We start from the raw sequence: 21,650 nt of genomic DNA, 5'->3' as shown, positions 1-21,650 counted from the left end.
GGGCCAAGTCAGCACCTGAGATTTTTTGCCTGGTGGTCGGGAGGGAAGGGCGGGCCCCTGGCCGTGTGTGCCCATGTCCCCGCCGGTGTCTCGGTGGGCGCAGCCTGGAAGCCCTCCGTTTCTCGAAAGCTCTGCGGGAGCTCTGGTGGACGCGAGGGAGGCCCTGCCCATCTCTCTGTCCTGGCAGGGCTGGTCAGGCTGCGGGGGCCCAACTGGCCGTGCGGGGAGGCTTGGTGGGTGCTGGCCGCGAGGCTGCGCGAAGACCAGCTCGGCCGGGATGCAGCTGGCATGTGGCGGCTGCAGCTGCGGGCTGGGGAGCCGCCTCGTCTGCATGTGGCGTCTGTCTGTCTGTCTGTCTGTCCGTCCATCCCGTCCGTCCTCCCTCCCCGCCAGCCGCCTCTTGATTTTCCTGCACAGTGTGGGCGCATCTGGCCGCAGAGACTTGGCTGTGTTTGGGAGTGGATTTGTGCTGCTGTTGGCACTCAGCAGTTCCTGGCCCTTTTCAGAGTGTTTGGCCGCCAGCTTCTGTAGACACAGTTTCTCGGTGTCACTGCCCTACTTTGCGCAGCCCAAGACCTGGAGGAAGAGCTTGAGCAGGGGGGGCTTGAGGGAGCTCAGAGGGTCGCCTTCATCCCCAAGCGCTGCTCTCTGCCCTTCAGCCCTGTGGTCTCCTGGTCGTCAGGGAGATGTCTCTGCTGGGACATGGCTGGGTGGACGGTGTTTCATTACGGTCTCCGCGTCTTCCGTATCTTTCTTTATTTGTGGCCTTTCGGGTCACACCCGGCGATGCTCAGGGGTTACTCCTGGCTCTGCACTCAGGAATCACTCCTGGCGGTGCTCCGGGGACCATATGGGATGCTGGGAATCGAACCCAGCTCGGCCGCGTGCAAGGCCAACGCCCTCCCCGCTGTGCTCTCGCTCCAGCCCTCTTTCGTCTCTAAAGTGCTCGCAATGGCACCTCCTTTTCAGTTAGTTGAAGCGTCAGGTGCGGCTCAGTCGAGGGTTGAGAGGCGCTGGCCCCCGTCTGGGCATTGACTCCACCCTGAGCTTCTTCCCTCTAAGAATCCTGAGGCGTGTTGGGCGCGAAGCGGCCCGGGCCCGTCGGGAAGCTGGGCGTTCCTCCCCGCGCTGGGGACGCCTCGAGCCCCGCTGTTCTCTGCTGCAGGCCAGGCCGTGAGCTGCGTGAAGTTCTCTGTGTTCCCGTGGCTGCCGCTGACGGCCACCGACAGACACGTGCTGTCCTCCCACGACAGGTGCGTGGCCGGGCCTGGGGTGTAGGGGTGCGGTGTGCGGGACCTCATGGGACAGGGGCGTGTGCCACAGGGCAGCGACGCCAACGTTCGAACGGGTCTCACCATTTCACAGACTTCATGAGAAAATGGGTCTGCCTTTAAGTTAGATCTTCCGACCTGCAGTGAATTTTCTTTTTTGCCGCTGGAGTTTTGAGGGTTCCGTGGGGGCACGGGTCTCTGATGGCCTTTGCTTATGTCCTTGGGTAATAACGTGGAAAAATGAGCCCAGTGGGTCTAACTTGGGCAGGTCCTGTATTTTAAGACGTGGCGCTGTGCGGAGGACGATGGGCCGGGGAGAGGGTGGGGACCACCCGTCGGCTGCTTCTTACCCCCCAAAGCAGCTGACACGGATGTTTGCAGAGAACGCTGGTGTCCAGCTCACTGTGGGCTGAAACTTCAGTTTCAGGGGCCAGAGTGATAGCACAGCGGGTAGGGCGTTTGCCTTGCACGCAGCCAACCCAGGTTCAATCCCTGGCATCCCATGTGGTCCCCCGAGCACCGCCAGGAGAAATTCCTGAGTGCAGAGCCAGGAGTAACCCCTGAACACTGTTGGGTATAACTCAGAGAGCTTAAAAAAAGAGAAAGAAAGAAAGAAAGAAAGGAACTTTAGTGTCAGTGATGGCTGCAGAAAATGGGCTCTCTTTCTCGGGTGAGAATCTGGACATTGCAGATACTCTCGCAGGGACCGAGGCCTGTGCTGCTGCATGGCCCTTTCGAGGGAAGCGTGAGGTGTTTTCGCTTCTTTCAGAGCAGCAGCTTGGGGGGAGGCGGTGGGGGCAGGGTCGTCTCGTGCTGGTCACCCGCACGAAGAACTGGTCTCCACTGTCCCCACCCAGGGCCACTGCAGCAGGGCTGAGACACGGGCGTTGACTGCTGGGGTGGGGCGGACACCCGGTCCAGGCCTGGGAGGGAGAAGGTTGTAGAGAAACGGGAGGTGGGGCGGGGAGGGCCCCCGACTCATGCAGAGAGGAGCAGTGACGGATGCGGTCCGCGGACCCCCCTGCGCGCGGGGGGCTTTTCTGTCTCTGCGTCATTCGCCAAATCCCACGGCCGCAGCAGCTGCCCTGCCAGGACAGCCGGGTGGGGGCTCGCGACAGCTGCCTGCAGGTGTCACAGATGCGGGGACTCGTCTCCCGAAGGCAGGGCCCGCGGGGGCCGGGCGGGCCGGATGGAGCCCTGGTGCCTGCCCCCGTCTCGGCCTCCCTGCAGCTGTGAGCTCCGTGTTTCGCTCCGTGTTTCGTAGCTCTCTGAGGAGCAGCAACCACACCTTAATCTGGAACACCTGCGAGCTCCTCAAGGACGTCATCATGCAAGACTTCCCCGCTGAGATCTTCCTCCAGAGGCCGAAGATCGTGCAGGTGTGTGTCCTCGAATGGTTGTCGAGTTTGAAGTGGAAAACTGTTTGCCGGGAAACAGGGGATGCAAGGTAGGGAGTCCTCGGGGAGGAAGTTGGTACGGCCACGTCTGCCCCAGGAGGTGTTTGCACAGTGGCCGAGGCTCCTGCACTCATCTGCAGTCCGCATGGGCGTGGGCGGCTTCCATTGACTGCAGTCCGCGTGGGCGGCTTCCATGAACTGCAGTCCACGTGGATGTGGGTGACTTCCATTAACTGCATATCTGCGTGGATGTGGGCAGCTTCCCTTAATTGCAGATCCGCGTGTACTTGGGTGGCGTTGGTGACCCGAGATCTGCATGTCCGTCAGGCTTCTTCAGGGACAGCCGCGTCGGGGCACGTGCAGCCAGTTGGTCTCCCAGGAACTGGCCGCCTCTGGGTCCCCTCAAGAGGAGGGTGGTGGGCTTTGGAACTAAGGGTGGGCTAGCGTCGCCGAGGGTGCCCAGGCACATTCCCAGGTGGGCAGTGGGAGGGCCGTGAACGGGGCCCGGGCAGGTCCCAGCCCTTCGGCGGCCCCACCTGCTCCCCCTCCACCTGTCCGCGCTGTGTGGGGACAGCAGGGGCCATGGTGCTCATCCCGGGAGGGGGCAGAGCGCCGAGCTGAGCTCTGAAGAAGTGCGTGACCCCTCGTCCCGAAAGGGCAGTGATTCCCGCGTCCTCCTCAGACTGTCCGGGAAACACCTGCTGTTCCATTTGGATGTTGCCTTCCCCCGGGGCCCGACCGGCAGGAACGCGGTCATCCTGGGCCCGCTCCTGCTGCCCGTGCGGGACCCAGGACTCTGCCCGTCTCCTCACGCCCTCGCTGAGCCTCCTCTCTGCCCCCAGAGCCTCCTGTCGCTGCTGAAGCACCGGCTGGCCCTGCAGGCCGTGTCCTGCCTGCAGCAGCTCTGCACGGGTCTCCGCTCCCGCCTCAGCTGCCACCGCGACCCCGGCTTCTTCTCCAGCAAGCAAGGTACTGGCCCCCACCCACGCCCCCGTCCCACGGCCCCGCCTGCCCGTGACCTGTCCCCCATGGGCCTGTCCCCCCCGCCAAGTGCCTCCCTGGAGGGGAGCCGTCTTTTGCCTCTCCTGGGCCCAGCCGGGCATGGAGCTGGGGACCGGGATTTTGGGCTCAGCCAGTCACGTGGGACTGTGGTCACCAGCCGAGTGGGGGTCGCGTGACTAGATCGGTTGGGTGGAAAAGATCCAGTTTGCAGTTCGGGAACACCTGTGTGACCCGAGAGACGGTGGGGCGGGGCTCTGGACTCGCCAGGGAGAAGCGCCACCTCCTGGCCGCAGCGGGGACTGGCTTGTCCTGTAGCATCACGGGTCACGGCAGGCCCTTTGTCCCCTGCCGTATCGCTTGTGGCTGTCGCACTGAATCCGCAGTTCTGGAATTTGACACATGCATTATTTTATGAGAATCAGGTCTCAGAGGGGCCAGAGTTCCCGCGTTAACTTTATTAAAATAACACTGCTGGCCTGGAAGGCTTCCAGGGCCCGTATCCCCGGACGGGCTTCCGGCGCCCAGAAACGCGGCGGCTCTCCCTGCCGACTCCTGTCGGAGCATTCACGACCCACCTCCTGCCCCGGAGGCTCTGAGGGCTGTAGCCGGGACAGAGCGCCCAGGGCCAGGCGCCGAAGCCCCTGCAATCCATACAAACGCGTTTGTGTCAGGTAGGAAGTGCTTGAGGAGGAAGAGCGGTCACGGGGGTGTGGCTCCCCGGGGAAAGGCTGGTCAGGGAGGGCATCCTGGTGGAGGAGGTGACCGGGTGGAAGGAGGTTCCTGCTTGAAGTCCTCAGGGATAACACCCAGGAGGGCGACAGGCCTGAGGGGCAGGAAGCAGCTGGTGCAGCGGGGTGGGGGAGATGGAGGGGAGGGGCGGGGCACGCAGCCAGGGATTGGGCGTCATATGGCCGGGACTGGGGACACAAAGGACCCCGACAGGGTGAGCCTCTAGGGGGGGCGAGTTTCCCTTTCTCATAAATGCCTTCACTGTTGGTCTTTTAAAGGTTGCGTGTGCACTGGTGGAGGGGCGGGTGTTGGAACACTGTAGGACTGAGATCCCATCACAGACCCCTTCCTCAGCGTCTGTCTCGTGGCGATTCAGTAAAAAGTCACTGCACTGTCCTCCTGTTGTTCATCGATTTGCTCGAGCGGGCCCAGTAAGGTCTCCATTGTGAGACTGGTTGTTACTGTGTTTGGCATACCGAATACGTCACGGGGAGCTTGCTAGACTTCGCCGTGCGGGCGAGATACTCTTGGTAGCTTGCTGGGCTCTCTGAGAGGGGCAAAGAAATTGAGCCCGGCTTGGCCAGGCCGGCTGTGCACAAGGCAAATGCCCGACCGCTGTGCTATCTCTCCAGCCCACAGTAAAAAGTGAAAAAAAAAAAAAAATTGCGTGTATGTACCATAAACTGATCACAGCCGTTTTCAGACGGGCCTTTGGTGGCACGGCTCAGCCACCTGTGGCGCCACAATCCCCCCGGCTGTTTCCAGACCTCCCCGGTCCCCTTCCAGGAGCACTGTACCCTGAGCACGTCCTCCTGCAGCTAGTCTCGCAGTTAGTCTGGCCTCGTTCTGGGCATTTCCCAGCAGTGGAGTCCTGCGGCCTGGGGCTCTCTGTCTGGCTCAGCTCACCTGTGAGGTGAGGCCTCAGGCCTCCCCTGTGCAGTGGCTACATCCCCCCCTGTCCGTCCGTCCCCCCCCCCCCCCCCCCCCCGCCAGTCCCAGCCCGGTTTCTGCACAGCCTCGGGCGCCGCCTCCTTCCTGTGTCGGAGCTGTGATGGTGCCTCACAGGCCGGCTGACCTGCTCTTCTCGCTTGCTTCATCCCCAGTCCGCGGAGAAGGGGCCTGGCTGCGTCTTGGTGCTGCTCCCTGCTTGGCTTCCCGTGAAGTTCCCCAGCCCAGCGCCAGGGGGCGCCACTGCACAGCCCCGGCTTCTGGTCCGAGGCTTCCCATTTAGTTCCATCCATGCCAATATTTGGTGTTTTGCTTTTTCCTATTTTGCGTTTTGGGGCCACTTCTGACGAGTCTTCCTGCACCCTGAGCTGCCCTTCTGCCCTCTTGTTTTTTTTTTTTTTTGATGAGTGGTCCTTCTAGGTGAGGGGTATCTTAGTTTGCCCTTCCCTGAGGACTCGTGGCCAGTCCCTGGTGCCTCCTGGGTAACGCTTCGGGTGCTTTTGGGCCGATTTCTGTCTCCTTTGGAGAAGTGTCTGTGAAGGTGCTCTCCCCACTTAAGCGTCTGTGTTTTCTGCTCAGAGCCCAGTTTCATGGCTCTGTGTGGGTTGTGGATGTGTTTGGAGTTTTCTGCATCTGGGGGGGGAGGAGGGTCCCCAGAGACCTTTGGCCTGGGGGTCCTGGGCTGGCGTCGGCTTGGTTGGGCAGCTTTGCTGCTGGGCCTGGGTCCTGGCAGCGGGACGGTTCTGCAGAACCCGCTGACTGGGACTCCCGCCGTGCTGGGCGGGACCTGGCGGGGTGACAGGGTGACCGGGACAGGGCCCTGCGACGCCCACCTTTGGCCAGTGCTGGTTTCTCAGGGTTTTTCTGCTTCAGGCACGACCCCCACAGCCCGCTGGCTCGGGGGCCGTGCCCTGAGGAGTCGCTTTGCCTTTGCAGACACGGTGTCGCAGAACTCCTCCCTGTCCTACTGCCAGGACGCGCGGGGCGCCCCACCCTCTCGGAACCCTTCCCTGGGCAGCAGCAGCCCGCGGCCATCGGTCGTCGGACGCACCGGTCAGCGGCCCCGCGGGGATGGCCAGGACTGGGACGCTGGCTCTTCCAGGTGACCGGGGGGTGGGGGACTGGGGGGGTATCTTCAGGGACCCTCCCCCCTGCGGCTCTGGGCCTCTGCAAGCCGTGCCCGGGGTGGGGTTGGGGGGGACACACAATGTGGGCAGTGTCCCCGTCCAGGACTGACTGCCCTCTGCCTGCTACTCAGCCGACGCGCCTCCTGCCCCCGTGTCGCCGCTGCTCTGGCGAGGGTTTCTGTCTGTCGCCTGTCCCGGAGGAGAGGCTGCCGCAGCCGGGGGGCTGTGGGCATTGTGGGCACCATTTGTCGGAGCACCTTGACGGTGCTGGTGCCGTGGGGGGTGGACCGGGCAGGCGGCAACCGAGGGCCTGGCTCGGGGTCCCGTGTGCTGTGCTGGTGAGAGCAGCCCCCTCGTATGCTTCTTCAGGAAACGGAGGGAACGTGGGTGCGCCTGGGCTGGGTGACGTGGGTCACTGTGCTTCCAACCAGGTCGCAGATGCTGTGGCAGCCTGGTGTGGTGCCTGTCCTGGTGGCATTGGGTGCCCACCTGCTTAGCGGCTGAGGAATCGGGATGTGGGCTGGCTGGGCCTGTCGGTGTCGAGACTGCTGTGCGCTGTGGTACTTTCCAAAGTGATCTGGCGCCCACGGCCTTGCAGCATTTTTTTTTTTCTTTTCTTTTTGGGTCACACCCGGCAATGTACAGAGGCTTCTCCTGGCACTCTGCACTCAGGGGTTACTCCTGGCTCTGTACTCAGGAATTACTCCTGGTGGTGCTCAGGGGACCATATGGGATGCTGGGAATTGAACCCTGGTCGGCTGCGTGCAAGGCAAACGCCCTACCCGCTGTGCTATCGCTCCAGCCCCCTTGTGGCATTTTGGCGCCTCCTCTGGTTGCTCACGTGGCCTTTCTAGAGCCTTTGATGAGGAGGCAGGGGAGGTGGGACACCGAGTCTGAGCGTGCGGCCGGTCACGGAATGTGGCGATGGCGCTGCTGGCACGGCTTGTCCGGCGGGTGCGGGTCGTCAGTGCCGGTGCTGGAGGCCCGGCCGCGCCACGGGGCAGCGCTGGGATGGCGCCTGGTCTCACTGAGTCAGAGCCGGCGTCACAGCCCCTCAGCATGCCCGTTCCTCCAGCCTGGACAGACCCTGCTGGCGTGTGGGGGGCTCTGGGGCCGGCCGGGCTGCTGGGTCCGCGTGGTGGGGGAGTTGGGGGCCGGGCCCCTGCCCGTGTGACCTGGGCCTGCCTGTTCCCCCAGCGGCGGCAGCAGCCGCGCCCACGGCGACTCCCGGCTCTCTGGCCACTCCCCGTCGGACCTGGCGCCCCTGGAGCTGCCCGAGCTGGACACGGGGCTGGGCGCCCTGGAGCTCCAATGCCAGCAGCTCAGCCTGCCCCAGCTCTGCGTGTCCATCCTGGAAGCGGCCACCCCGCTGCTGCGCACGGGTAAGGGGCGTGGGGGGCCCGGCCCCTCGCTGCCGGCTCCCCCTGCCCGGGCCTCCGCCTTCTGCTGGCATGGATGTGGGGGAAACAGACAACCGAGAACGGCGGAGGTCGGTCTGCCTGCCTGCCTGCCTGCCTGCCTGCCTGCCTGCCTGCCTGCCTGTCTGTCTTCCTTGATTCAGCGCGGGTGTCTCGGAGCACTGTGTAGTGGGTCTCCCTGGATGCAGTGGCCTGTAAGGGCCGGCCCTGGCTGAGCTGCCTTCCCTGTTCGTTTACTCTTCCCTCTGTGCACTGTCTTCTTTAAACCGTGTTAGAAACAAAAGCAAACCCCAGATCTTACCGTTGCGGTAAGTCTTTCCTTCAAACACAACCCCCCCCCCCCCCCCCCCCATTCTGAACCATTTTGGGGTCAGCGCTTTCCTCTCAGATGTGCTGGGGCTGGAGCTCTGGTTGTCATCTGGGCGGGTAGGGAACTGTGCTGAGCTGGCCCACGCCCTAGTCTGGCACCAGAGTCCTTGGGAGATGCTCGGGGCCCGGCCCCCGGCCTGTGCTGCCTGGCCCTGTCTGGGCTGGCCGCTGCTTCTGCTGGGTGGAAACAGACTGAAAGTGGCTTAGAGACTCCTCCGAAGCCAGGCAGCTGAGGGCAGGGGCTTTGGGCCGTTTCTTTAGAATCCGGCGGAAGCCCGGGGCGTTTCGAAGGGAGACCTCGAAGGTGATGGTGATCTTTAGTCTCTGAGGCTGAACATTTCCCAAGACCACAGTGGTACAGCACTGGACCTGAGACACTGGCCTTTATCCTGCGGGCTGGCCGGGCCGGCCTGGGTCTCCGACCTTCCTGGCCATCAGAGCTGGTGGGATTCCCGCTCTTGTCCCTCGCAGGAGTGGGCTTGCTCTGAGCCGTGTGGCTTTGATAGCATAGTTTGTGTGGATCTCTTTTAGGGTTTGGGGCAGATCCTTGGCGTTTCTTCAGTTATATTAGCTAGACTTGTGAGCTAAAGGGGGCCAGAGTCACTTCCTGTCACGGGGCTTCTCCTGTTGGCGGACCTCTCCCCCCGTCTTACAAAGAGTGACCGTGTATCCTCTCGTGGGGGGCTCTGTATGCCCTGCCACTGTTTTTGCTGACGTGACAGGGGTGGGGTACAAAGTTGTGTGTTCGGGGAGTGGGCACGGGCCTCTGTCCTGGGAAAGCCGCACTCCCCTGCATGGAGTGAGAAGGTCGGCCTCTGCACTGTGGGGGCATCTGAATCCACGGGCCAGTTCTGTGACATGAAGGAAGAGCTGAACTTTGGCATCATCAAGGATGTGTTTGTCTGCCTGCTGCACTGAGAAGAACGGCCTTCGATGTAATGATTTTGCATTTAACCTTTCCTTAATATGCTGTAAAAAGTCAGATTGATAATTATAAAGCTGTGTCTTGGTACATAAAATTTTCTAAATGTTCTCGTGCCCTTTTGTGGTAAATTAGCGCGTAATTTATAGTTGTTCAGTTTCATAAGGGATTTCGGAAAGAATTGGCTCCAGCTGCTCTTATGAAACAATTAATCGGGACCACTCCGAGCAGACGCCGTTTCATTCTTGGGCCCGAGACACTGGCCTTTATCCTGCGGGCTGGCCGGGCCGGCCTGGGTCTCCGACCTTCCTGGCCATCAGAGCTGGTGGGATTCCCGCTCTTGTCCCTCGCGGGAGTGGGCTTGCTCTGAGCCGTGTGGCTTTGACAGCATAGTTTGTGTGGATCTCTTTTAGGCTTTGGGGCAGATCCTTGGCGTTTCTTCAGTTACATTCAGCAGATGCGTTTATGGTGGCTCCAGTTTCGGGCTTTGCTTCCTGGGCAGCCCTTGTGAGCCCTTGTGTGGAAACGCTCACTTATAATGGAGATTAAGGCTCCTTTCAGTACAGGGGAGATTGCTGGACCGCGCCAGGCTCACCGAGTGCTTTGCCACAGATCACGCTTCCCGGGATGGGCCATGAGTTTGAAGAACTTTTTTTTTTTTGCTGTTTTGGGTCACACCTGGCGATGCACAGGGGTCACTCCTGGCTCTGCACTCAGGAATTAATTACTCCTCGCAGAGCTCGGGGGACCATTTGGGATGCTGGGAATTGAACCCGGATTGGCCTTGTGCAAGGCAAATGCCCTCCCGGCTGTGCTCTCGCTCCAGCCCCAGACGAATGGTTTTCGTGTGTCTCCCGGCACTGTCCGACTTTGCTTCTCCCTTCCTGGGTATCTTCTCCACTTTTCACCACATTTGCTGTGTTCTGGCTGAGTAATCACAAGGATGCCAAGTCTTTCATGGCGGTTGTAGGTTACGACTTTCCTATTTCTTTCTTTCTTTCTGCAATTCAAGAAACAATAAAATAGAGAAGTGGGAATTGGTGGGGCGTGACCCACGAGAGGATAGACCCGTGCGATATTCACCCGTGCGTGTGAGAGCTCACTTTCTTCCTCCTCGTTCTCCTCTGGACTCCAGGTAGCAGGCAGATGATAATAAGAGTCCTGGAATTGCTGGCGGAGGATTTGATACTGACGGGTGAAGCGATCTCGGCAGATGTCTGGGATGACAACAGTCTGTTTGCTATTGATATGGTAAGAATTGATGTTTTCCTTGGGATGTGGGTAATTGCATTTTTATTCTTATTTTCATCTTCTGAAGCTTGTTTCATGATCTCATTAGTGTTTGAGTGTATCCTTTCATAGAGACAGTTTATTTCGTGCATGACCTGGAACAGGCTTGGGTTTCTGAGTCAGGGAATGTTGTATCGGTGCAACAATAGGCCAGTGAGGGGGGGTTCTTTCCTTTTGGTGCTAGAAGTCGGACATGATCCTCTCAGGGGCTTTTTTATTTTTATGTAGGAGTACTTTGATATTTATTTAGTCATGGATTAAGCTGATTGAAATAAGGATGAACTCCACCTTACTTTTTTTTTTCATTTTTTTTTTTTTTTTTTTTATAATTTTCTTTATTGAATCACCATGAGAGCAGTTACAAAGCTTTCGGGTCTAAGTCTCGGTCATACAATGAAACACCCGTCCCTTCACCAGTGCCCATTCTCCACCACCAAAAACCCCAGTATACCCCCAATCCACATCCTCCCCCTACCTGTGGGGCAGATGATTTCCACATGACCCTCTCTCTACTTTGATCACATTCAATATTTCGACACCAGACCCACCATTACTATTTGGGATTTTACCCCAACACTCAGATCTGCTGAAAAGGCAACAGTAGACGATTTGTGTTCTGTTGCTGGTTATGAATAACATATGATGTTGCGTGGCTGCAGGAGTGACCGCATGATTTTGAAATTCCGAAATTTTAACACTTAAATCTGGAGGGATTTCTGCCAAAAGCCACTGGGTTTCGAGATCTGCTCTTGAGCCTCTGGGATCATGGCCGTTAAGCAGCTTGATCAGGAGCCAGAAAGACCGTTAGTGGGCGATGACTTGGGGTATCGTTGGGACGGGGAGACCAGGACCGTCTCCACCCCCATCCTGTGAGGCCCAGGCCAAGGCACGAAACCTATTCCCACCTGGGTTGGCCCAGCACCAGTAACCTACTGCAGGGACCGGACGCATTTCTGCCAAAAGCTGCTGGGTTTCGAGATTTGTTTCTGAGTCTCTGGGGTCATGGCCATTAAGCAGTTCGATCAGGAACCAGAGAGGCCATGCCTCCAATTATATAGCTGAGCCGGAGGTGGTTTGTGGGTGTGTCTCCCACATACCCAACTTTTGGCCGTTCACTTTCTTGGTAAACTTTGCCCCAAGTTTTTGGGGTCTGGCCAAAGGCACAGCGGCAATTTGGGGGTATCTGGAAGTCTGAAGGCGCCATCAGGCAGCTGGTGCACTCGCCTCACAGACTGACCTGCTGGTGGCACCATACCCCCGAGGCTAGAATTTAACTACTTGCTGGTGTTTGCTTGATGTCAATCCCGGGTGTAAAAAACTCAAGCTATTTTTTTTAACTTGGAAAATTTCTTGAAAAGAGAAAACAAGCATTTGCAAAAGGCATCGTATCTTATGCTTTCAAGTTTCAAAAAAAATCCTTACCCTCAATTTTTCTTTATTCTTTAAGGTTATCACACATTTTTGTAGTGCTTTTATCAGAAATCTTCACATATTGAAGATTTCAGCAAGTGAGTTTTTTCCTAGAAGTGTGAAGAATGTTTTATCAGTTGCTTAAATTAACTGGAAAAAAAATTTTTTTTTAACTGAAATTTTCTTGGCCAGAATATGATCTGTAAAAGTTATTCCTTCATTTTTTTTGGGGGGGGATGCTGATCTTTTATGATTCAGTGGATTATTTTTACTTTAAAGGTTAAGTCTGTTGTACAAGTGCCAATTGGTATGTTAGAAATGTTAAATAAAACAGCACTGCTTGAAATTATATTTAATTTACTTTTTCTTGTTTAAAAGAATAACTGTCTCCTAGGGAAAGTCTCATTCTTTGGCTACGTAGTAATAGAAGCAATTAGGTAGAATTTCCCAGCGTAGTTTTGCCAAGTTTGAAGAGGAAGCGGGGAGCAGCGCCCTGCTGAGTCTTGGGGGATCAGAGCGGGGAAGAAAGGCCGCCCCGAGGGCCGCTACGGACCCTGCTCGCACACTGCACCCCAAGGGTGGCCCGGCACCCCGGAGGGGGCCCTGAGCACTGTCCGCAGTGAGCCCTGAGCGTAGCTGGGTGTGGCCCCCAAGCAGAAAACTGATGAGAGTTTTTCTGTTGTTGGGGTTGCACAGCCGTCCGAGGGGACAGGGCAGAGGCCGGGGTGCCTGGCGTCCACTGTGTGCCGGCGAGCAGTGCCGCCTGGCCCTGGGACAGAGGAGTGCCTGGGGGGACAGCAGCGCCCCTGTCAACGGGGAGGGGAGGTGGGGAGCGGGGCGGGGAGGGGGAAGGAGGGGGGTCGCCCCCTCGTTCTTTCCTTCTCGCCCCTGGGGCTGCGGTGGGCTCGGTTGTCCCGTTGTGACCCTGCACAGAGTTTTCTAGGCCTTAGGCCCTTCCATTCCATTTCCTGCAGAGTCATCTTTGAGTAAAACTCACCCGCCCGTGCGTTAGGCCGTTTTCCTTCGTTGATGGGCCGTTCAGAAACACGTTTTGTTTCTCCCTGTTTTCCATGGACAGTTGAGAGGGAGGCTTCGTGCTCTGTCCTGTGTCCAGCAGCTGGGGTGGGTCTCCAGGCCACCGGGCCGTCGGCAGAGCCGGGACAGTCTAGCTGCATTTGCAGAAGGGTTGTGCACACACACACACACACACACACACACACTCTCTCTCTCTCTCTCTCTCTCTCTCTCTCTTTCTCTCTCTCTTTCTCTCTCTCTCTCATACACCCATACACACACGCATGCACACACACATAGATACACATACACACTCACACATGCACACATACCTACACACATATATACACACGTAGACACAGACCCATACACGTATACACACATCTCTCTTTGTCTTGGTTTTGGGTCACACCCCAGGACGCTCAGGGGTTCCTCCTGGCTTGGTGCTCAGGGACCACTCTTGCAGTGCGGGGTGGGCCGTGTGTGGTGCAGGGATGGAGCCCGGGTGGGCCGTGTCCAAGGCCCGCCCCTGCCCCCTGAGCTGTTTCCCGAGCCCTGACTGCCTGTGTTCCAGCTTCCTTTCTATTTCACGCGTGTGTTCCAGCGTTCGGTACGCAGCTTTGACCTGAGCTGCGGGCTCTTGGGAAACTGAGAGAGACCGTTTCCGCTGCTCTAGCTCCAGGATCTGGTGACTTTGTACGGCACGATTTTTAATTGACTTTTTTTTTCCTTTGGTGGTGGGGGGCGGTTTGTTCTGGTTTGTGGGCTGCCCTTGGTGGCCTCAGGGCTCCTTCGTCTGTGCTCAGCACTCCCGGGGGACCTTGTGGGGTACTGGCGATCGGACCCAGGTTGACCGTGTCCAAGGCAAGTGCCTGACCTGCCACACTGTCTTTCTGGCCCCATTAACTCGTCTTGTGATGATTTAACTGTTTCACTCCTGAGGACTGAGCTTGCCCTCTCGCGTGTGGGCGTGGCGTGGCCCCCAGGGGCCTGGCAGCTCTGGCTCCCAGGCCTGTGTCGGCTGTCACAGGCCTCCCGAGTGGGGGAGAGGCCCTCGGGTCCCAGCAGCGCCAGACAGGACTTGGGGGCGTGTTCGACTTTGGTGTTTGGCTTCTTTCCTTAGGAATCACGGTAGGAAGTGCGTGAGCATCACTGAGCGAGTCTGAGGCTCTGAGTGTGTCACGCCTTGAGACTCTCGGCCTGAGCTGGGGAGAAGCTTTCCCGGGCGTGTCCTGGGAAAGCAGAACCCAGCGGGCTGAGAGTCGGGGGTGAGTGGGGGGCCCCTGGCAGCCGCCCCTCCCGCCGTGCTCCTTCTCCAGTGCTCCTCCCGCAGTGCCGCCTGTCGTTCGCAGAGAGAGCGCCTGCTGGCTGTGCTGAGCTCCCTGGGGGACACGCTGTGCCACCACCAGAGCCGCGCCCACGCGGGCCCCCACGAGGGCCCCCACGAGGCTGTGCGGGTGCACCACCGGATGGCCTTCGTCAGCGCCTCGCTGCTCGCTCTGCGGCTGCTGCAGACAGTGCTCCCCGTGGAGAAGGTGAGTGTGGGGAGCTCCATCGGTCTCGGGGGACGAGCCCGTGGTAGGGGTGACTGCCCACGCGCTTCCTCGCGGGCCTCTCCTTCCTGTGACTGGCACCTCCTCCCCGAGGCCAGGCCCCTGCCTGCCCTTGCCCCTGTCACTGCCCGGGACACAGTGCTCCTCCATCTGACAGGCAGGGACCCCTGGGGCCCCCTTGGTTCCTGTCGGTGGCACTCCTGGGTCCGGGCAGAGTGAGCTTGGCCTCTGCTCGGACTGGAGCCCGACCCGTGTCACTGGGCTCCGCCCGCGTGGGGCTGCCGGCCTCCTCGCCCTCCCCCTTCCTTCGGGGGCCGCCCAGCTCCGACCATGTCTGCTTGCGCCCATTCTGACTCTCTGAGCTCAGTGTCCTGGCCAGCCCGGCCCTTGGGGAGGTGCATGGGGGCCGTCTCCGCTGTGGCGCAGGGCTCTTACCGGGGAGCAGGCGGCCGGTCACTTCACTTCACTCCCTCTGTGGCAGGAGATCGCTTCCGAGTCTATTAAAATGCGCCTCCAGGCCGGAGGGGTTGTCCAGCGGGCTGGGCTCCTGCCACCCACGTGGCCTGCGCCCCCAGCATCCAGCTTGCTCCCCAGAGCCCCCAAGAGAGAGCCCTGAGCGCAGAATCAGGAGTAAGACCCATGCACACACCGTCGCCCAGTCACTGTGATGCAAAACCAAACCGAATTGAAAAGCAGTTCATGCATGGGGCTGGAGCGATAGCACAGCGGGAGGGCATTTGCCTTGCACAAGGCCAACTCGGCTCGATTCCCAGCATCCCATAGGGTACCCCGAGCACCTCCAGGAGTAATTCCTGAGTGCAGAGTCAGGAGGAACCCCTGAGCACCGCTGGGTGTGATCGAAAAAAAAAAAAAACAGTTCTTTTTTTTTTTTTTTTTTGCTTTTTGTGTGTCCCCTGAGCACAGAGCCAGGAGTCATCTGAGCACTGCTGGGTGTGTGGTTCCCTGCTGCCCCGGCCCCCCCCCCCCCCCCCCGGTCCACCCAAACAACAAAGACTTTTATAATAAAACAGACGGCTTCACTTGAGCCCATTGCTTTATTTACTTCGCTATTGAAAGGTTAGTTTCTTGTGAGTGTTGGGAACTATTTTAGATACTGTGTTGGGCTTCTTCCTCCTCCTCCTCTCTGGAACACGAGCCCAGCCTCGTTTTCTGTTACGGTGCTCCGGCGGCTCTGTCGTCGGTCAGCCCGGGGGTCCGTACTTCCTTCCTTGCCGCCAGACACCCTCTCACTGTGTCTGTGAAGGAAGCTTCTTCGGAGGAGCTCGGGCCGCGGGCAGTCCTGGGCACGAAAGATGCCGCTCGCCCGCAGAGCTGGGCTGCCCCAGGCAACGGACAGACGGCATGCGTGCAGGAAGAGAAGGAAACGCCCCATCTCAGGGCTAGGGGAAGGGTTTGAAATGGGGCTTCAAGATATTCAGAGAAAAGGCCGAGGGGATGGCGTGTGTTTCCTCTGGGAAGGCAGAGAGCAGAGGCATGTGGGGGAGCATTGCTGGAAGGCCGGACACGGAGCTCGCCGTTGGCCGCGCCTCTGGGAGGACACGGTTCCAGCACGCAGAGCGTCTCTTCTCTCCCTCCGCCCAGGCGAGCCGCTTCCTGCCGGAGTCCATGTCGGCTGCCCTGTTCCTGGTCGCTCTGGACTTGCCCCTGTCCCTGGAGTACCCGGGCGAGCACGCTGCCGCGCTCGCCTACCTGGAGCAGCTGGACTCGGACAGCTACAGCGTCTACACGCGCGCCGCCCAGGCCGTGCGCTCCATCGAGTGCGCCTGCAGCTTCCTGGCCGACGCGGGGAGGGAGGTATGGGCGCGCCCGGAGACTGGAGCGCTTCCCCGGGCGCTCAGGGGTGAGGGACAGCAAGAACTGAGCTGCCGGACCTGGGTTGGTGACCCGTTGAAGTCAGCGGTCAGATTAGGATGTGCATAAAAGCGAAAGGAAGACTTTATAGGTGCGTTCCTGAGATGGGTGGGTCTTACAGAAGCAAGGATTAGTATAAAGGGAGAGCCCGGCAAGCTACCGAGAGTATTCGATATGCCAGACACAGTAACAACAAAGTCTCCAATGGAGACGTTACTGGGCCCGCTCGAGCAAATCGACGATCAACGGGAGGGCCTTTACCTTTACCTTTACCTTTGTTTTGTTTTGTTTTGTTTTTGCTTTCTGAGTCACACCCGGCAATGCACAGGGGTTACTCCTGGCTCATTGCACTCAGGAATTACTCCTGGTGGTACTTGGGGCACCATATGGGATGCTGGGAACTGAACCCAGGTCGGCTGCATGCAAGGCAAATGCCCCACCCACTGGGCTATCGCTGCAGCGCCTACAATAAAGGTTTTAATATTTAATAGGGAGTTCCGCTATAAAGCGACTTACTCTGCATGAACTGACAGTTGAAAAAACAGAATTGTAAGTTCCATTTTATTGCTTATTTAGATATTTTTCCCTTTGATGACTTATCGACTCATTGCATCTACAAAGGACCTGATTTTTTTGTTTGTTTGTTTCAACTAAATGTCAGGAGCTAGGTGAAAGGGAAGCAGGAGGAGTAGCACAGCGGGGAGGGCACTTGCCTTGCACGCGGTCCACCCGGATTCGATCCCTGGCGTCCCACATGGTGCCCCAAGCATGCCAGGAGTGGTCTGTGAGTGCAGAGCCAGGAGGCAGCCCCGAGCACCACCAGGTGTGACCCAGAAACAAAAACAAAAACAGAACAAAAGAGGTGGTCGGATGACTTTCAGCCGTGTCTTGTCATTTGTCCTTTTCCGAGAGGCCATTCGGAATATTTCCCGTTACCGTGGAAAGGGTTGCCAAGTCATAAAAGACAACCAAGTTTGGCTTGTTGTTTTTTCTTTCTAAATACTAAATATTTTGGAAAAATCACGGACAGAGTCCTTAATTGCCTTGGCCCCTCCTTGAACTTCACGTTGCTTGATTTTTCCCGTTACCCTTTTCTCTTGGCCACATGGCGATCCCGCGGGCTTCCTGTCTCCTCCGAGACAGCTGCGCGTGGCTGGCATTCCACAGGGCCCGCTCGTCATGCCTGCAGGGACGGCCCTTGCACCCTGGCACCAGCCGGGGGGTTGGAAGGGCGAGAAGGGCGAGGTGGCCAGGAGACGGGCGAGCCCTGCCGAGTTGGCGGGGGCGAGGGGGCTGCCGCAGGGAGTCAGGCCTCACCGTGGCCTCCAGCTGGGAGCTGGCCCCGGGGCCGGGTTGCGGCGGGTGGGCAGGCCAGGGTCCCCGAGTAACTGCGATTCTTCTGCATCGGGGCGGTCGGGCGTGTCATCGTACACGAACGTGGCGTTCACCGCCCCCTTCTGCTTCCTTTGAAGGGCGAGAAGAATCTCTTAGAGTTGGTGGAGCTGGCGGACCACGCCCTGCGGAGCTTTTCCTACCATCAGCACTTCGCCCTAATAACGGAAATCATCTGCATTTGTTCAAAGATGTAAGGCCTGTGAATTTTTTCCCCCCTTTCTATGATTCCCTTATGATCGGTCATGACGTTTGGGTGTGTAAGCTTTGCGGCAGTGAAAGCAAAACTGCTCTTAAATCTTGCTCTTTTTGTTTTTAAGGTGCTCGGTTTTCTGTGTGTCTGAGCTGGAAAAAGTATGTTCAGTGGCATCAGGATAGTTCGCTTTTACTTAATAGGAACTTAAAAAATGTCATCGTTAAAATGAGTTGTCTTTGGGTTTTTACGCGTTTCTTTTGGAGTTCATCCGACCAAGCAGTCGAGGGTATTCATTTCTCTTTAAAGTTTATCTTTGAAGTATATCCAGCCCTAAAGTTTTAATTAATAATGTAAATTTCAGGCTCTTAAGAGTGTAAGTTTCATTCCTTCCTGCCTTTTTCTCGCACGGAGTTTTGGAGAGCACCATTGACCCCCAGGACAGCAGGGCAAACTCATATTTAGAACCTAATTACCTCTCTTGCTTTTGGAAAGAGTAAATGTCATACTGATAATTTTTATTTAAGTATGGCTTTGTATATTTTTTTTTGTACCCCGTGTGTGATTTGATGTCTGCTCCCATGTAATTATCTTTGTGTCTGTGCGTCTGGGGCATTTTTTATCCCCGCCAACGACCAAAGATTCCGCTCATTCTTTTTGTCGCTGATCTTGCCGTGAAGGGCCTTAGCCTGGTTCCTTGGGACCCGAATGTCCCCTTCCCTCTCCCTCGCATCCTTCACCCAGCTTCCTCGTCGCTGCTTCTACGCAGGTTTGGCTTGTTTAGATTTGATTGATAAGCGAGATCAGGTTGTATTTAGCGGTTTCTGTTTATTTCATGTCCCGTGATGATTTCCGGGCTCGTTCATGCTGCCACGAGGGCTAGGCTTTCCTTTCTAACACTGAGTAGCGGCCCCTGGTATCTTCATGCTACACTTCCTTTACCTATCCGCCCAGCGGCGGGTCCTGGTGGTGGCTGCAGGGTCCCGGGTGATGCACAGACACTTCTCCAGCACGCCCACTCTGTTCCTCGGACACGAGAAACTGCTGCATTCCTGTGACAGATTTTGAGGGATCCCTAGACTGTTTCTTACGGTGCCTACCAATGTGTATATCCCAAACAGGGTTTTATTTGTTGTTGTTGCTTTTTGGGTCACACCCGGCAATGCACAGGAGTTACTCCTGGCTCATGCACTCAGGAATCACTCCTGGCGGTGCTCGGGGGACCCTATGGGATGCTGGGAACCGAACCCGGGTTGGGCGCGTGCAAGGCAAACGCCCTACCCGCTGTGCTATAGCTCCAGCCCCAAACAGTGTTTTTTTTTTTGGACAGTCTCGTTTGGGGTACTCTCGAAGGGAGAATAGTCAGTCCCAGCCTTGAAGCAAGTGAGTGCGTGAATGCATGGATACTTACGTTGCATCAGCTGGGCTAGCTCCCGATGGAGAACCCGGAGCGAGTGGACTCAACTCCCGCCCCCTCCCCATGCCTCCTGGAATAACCCCCCTGCGTGTCTTGGCTGCCCCCAGCTGGAAGTCGGCCCAGGCCAGCCCGCTGCTGCGGGGCGAGAGCCAGAAGGTTCTGCTGCGGCTGCTGTCACACCCCACGCCGCAGGTGCGGGCCGAGACCTACCGCTGCTGCCTGGAGACCGTCAAGGTGGGCCGCCTTCGGGGGTGGGGGGGAGGGGCGGTGACCAACATCGGGGCCCCAGGTCAGCTCCCAGAATTGAGTTCCCGGACCTAGGAGGGACGGAAGCCCACGGCCGCAGGAAATAGGTGGTCCTCCTTAGCTCCTGGGAGTCGGTGCTCTGAGGTCCCCTCCTAAGCCCACCCATTGAGTTCCTGTTGCGGAAGAGTCGGGTGGTTCCGGGGCCGAGTTACCCTCTGCTGGGTCGCTGAGTGATGGGGAGGCCGCCTGGCTCTGGCTCTTCCAGAGGCGAGTTTGGGGTGATGGGGATTGAAGTGTCATCGCTTCAGATCTTCTCCCGGTAATATTGCAGAAACAAGTCTTCATTTTCTGTGTCGTTGAAGATCACCGAAGCTTAACCTGTCACACGTAGGATGGTGACCGTTTCATCCGTTTCATTACTGAAGTAATTTCATCATTACTGATATGTGTGTTTACTTGTGTTTACCACATTTGACCTTTTCACGTGGAGGTGGACACTTGGGCAGTTGCCTTTTATCTTTCCGCCCTCTCGGGTTTTGCGGCTGAGGTCAGCTCGGGACTTCCTCCTGGCGGCTCTGGGGCATGGGTGGGGCGGGCGCCAGGCAGGGGCTCTGCTCACCGGTCCAGTCTCCGACCCTGTCCCCTCCTTGTCGCCGTGGGCAGCTTCCCGCGCCGTGGTTGCAGGTGTCTGTTGCAGTTCCTGGCTTCCCCTGCCATCGCTTACGCCCAGAGCTGGGGTTGCTGCGTGCCTGTGTGGGTGCGGGTGTGGGTGCCCTCTCCCCCTCTCCCCGGGAACCGACACACCCTTTCTCCCCTCACTGAGCTGCGCAGTGCCCGGGGCTCGCTCTCAGCAGCCATCACTGTAACAGCCATTTTCATCTCCTGCTTGTACTTCACTTTACTCAACAAAACTTCGTAGGCTTTTGTCTCACATAGAGTAAGAGAAAAGTTTCAAGGTAGTAAATCCTGGAATTGGAATAGAACAAAGACGCCTTTGAAAAAATCAGTGCGTTGGACTGCCTCTCTGTCCTCTACAAGGACTCTGTTCTGTTTTCCAGGAGTGCTTAGGCATCCATAACGTCAGCAAGCCCGTGTCGTCACTCTGTACTGGGATTCATTTTCTCCTCCACCCGAAAGTCCTTTATGAGATTTCTGCATTTGGCCTCCAAGAACCCCAGAACGAGGTACGGCAGGTGGGAAGGAGACGCTCGGAGCGGCTGCGCCCCTTCGGCCCATCAGACCAGGCAGCCGTCCCACGAGACAGTTTCCAGCCTGATGGGAACGTAGCCTGACTCTGCGCCTGCAGTCGTGGGGGTGGTGTGTGGGTTTGGTCTTTTGGCGGGGCGGAGGGTGCTTGGGCCCTGGGACTCCCGGCGCTCTCCGTGGAGGGACCAGATTGCAGACCAGGGTCAGCGGTGTGCCGGGCACGTGCTGTTTCTCTGGCCATGAAGCGTTCTTGAAAAGAAACTACAAAGAAAACCTGGGAATCCAGACCAGTGACATACTTGTTCTCTTTTTTTTTCCTTTTTTGGGTCACACCCGGCGATGCTCAGGGGTTCCTCCTGGCTCTGCACTCAGGAATTACTCCTGGCGGTGCTCGGGGGATAATGTGGGATGCTGGGAATCGAACCCGGGTCGGCTGCGTGCCAGCCAAACGCCCTGCCCGCTGTGCTGTCGCCCCGGCCCGACATACTTGTTCTTGAAGGACCTCCCCGCGACCCCCTTTGCCGTAGAGAAGCAGCGGGTGGCGGGTGCGGGCTGCTGCCTGGGGAGGTGGGGTGGCCGGGGCTGGGGCCGTGCCCGTTGAGTCCCTGTGTGTGCTTTGCGCAGGTGCAGGCCGCGGCCAGGGCCATCCTGACGTACCTGCTGCAGGGCCGGCTGATGATGACGGCGCCCACCTGGAGCAGGTTCATCGAGTCTCTGTGCCCCGTCATCCCGGTGCTGCAGGTAGCTCGGGCGGGTTCCGGGGGAGAGGGAAGGCGGGAAGGCAGGAGAACCAGCGCCAGGGGCTGGAGCAGACACCCAGGGCGGGACTCGGCCTCCAAGTCCGTGTATCTCCTCACTTGCCCAGTTTAGTTGT

The 21,650-nt window shown here is 58.2% G+C and overlaps 1 protein-coding gene across 1 annotated transcript in view; it reads left to right on the top strand.

The window, feature by feature from the left end:
• The window catches only part of RTTN (rotatin), a 107,455-nt gene that overhangs the window by 5,405 nt on the left and 80,400 nt on the right, over positions 1-21,650 (top strand). The window contains exons 5-16 of the mRNA XM_056131521.1: positions 1,166-1,253; positions 2,536-2,650; positions 3,511-3,637; positions 6,284-6,449; positions 7,672-7,856; positions 10,319-10,434; positions 14,250-14,432; positions 16,053-16,265; positions 17,795-17,907; positions 19,432-19,558; positions 20,629-20,754; positions 21,401-21,517. Of these exons, the coding sequence (XP_055987496.1) occupies positions 1,166-1,253; positions 2,536-2,650; positions 3,511-3,637; positions 6,284-6,449; positions 7,672-7,856; positions 10,319-10,434; positions 14,250-14,432; positions 16,053-16,265; positions 17,795-17,907; positions 19,432-19,558; positions 20,629-20,754; positions 21,401-21,517 (1,676 nt within the window). The remainder of the gene's footprint in view (positions 1-1,165; positions 1,254-2,535; positions 2,651-3,510; positions 3,638-6,283; positions 6,450-7,671; positions 7,857-10,318; positions 10,435-14,249; positions 14,433-16,052; positions 16,266-17,794; positions 17,908-19,431; positions 19,559-20,628; positions 20,755-21,400; positions 21,518-21,650) is intronic.

This window comes from Sorex fumeus, unplaced genomic scaffold (genome assembly GCF_029834395.1).
Source record: "Sorex fumeus unplaced genomic scaffold, SorFum_2.1 ptg000092l, whole genome shotgun sequence".
Classification (NCBI taxonomy): Eukaryota; Metazoa; Chordata; class Mammalia; order Eulipotyphla; family Soricidae; genus Sorex; species Sorex fumeus.
Note: the sequence above shows the minus strand (reverse complement) of the source record. Positions and strands in the feature narration are given on the sequence as shown.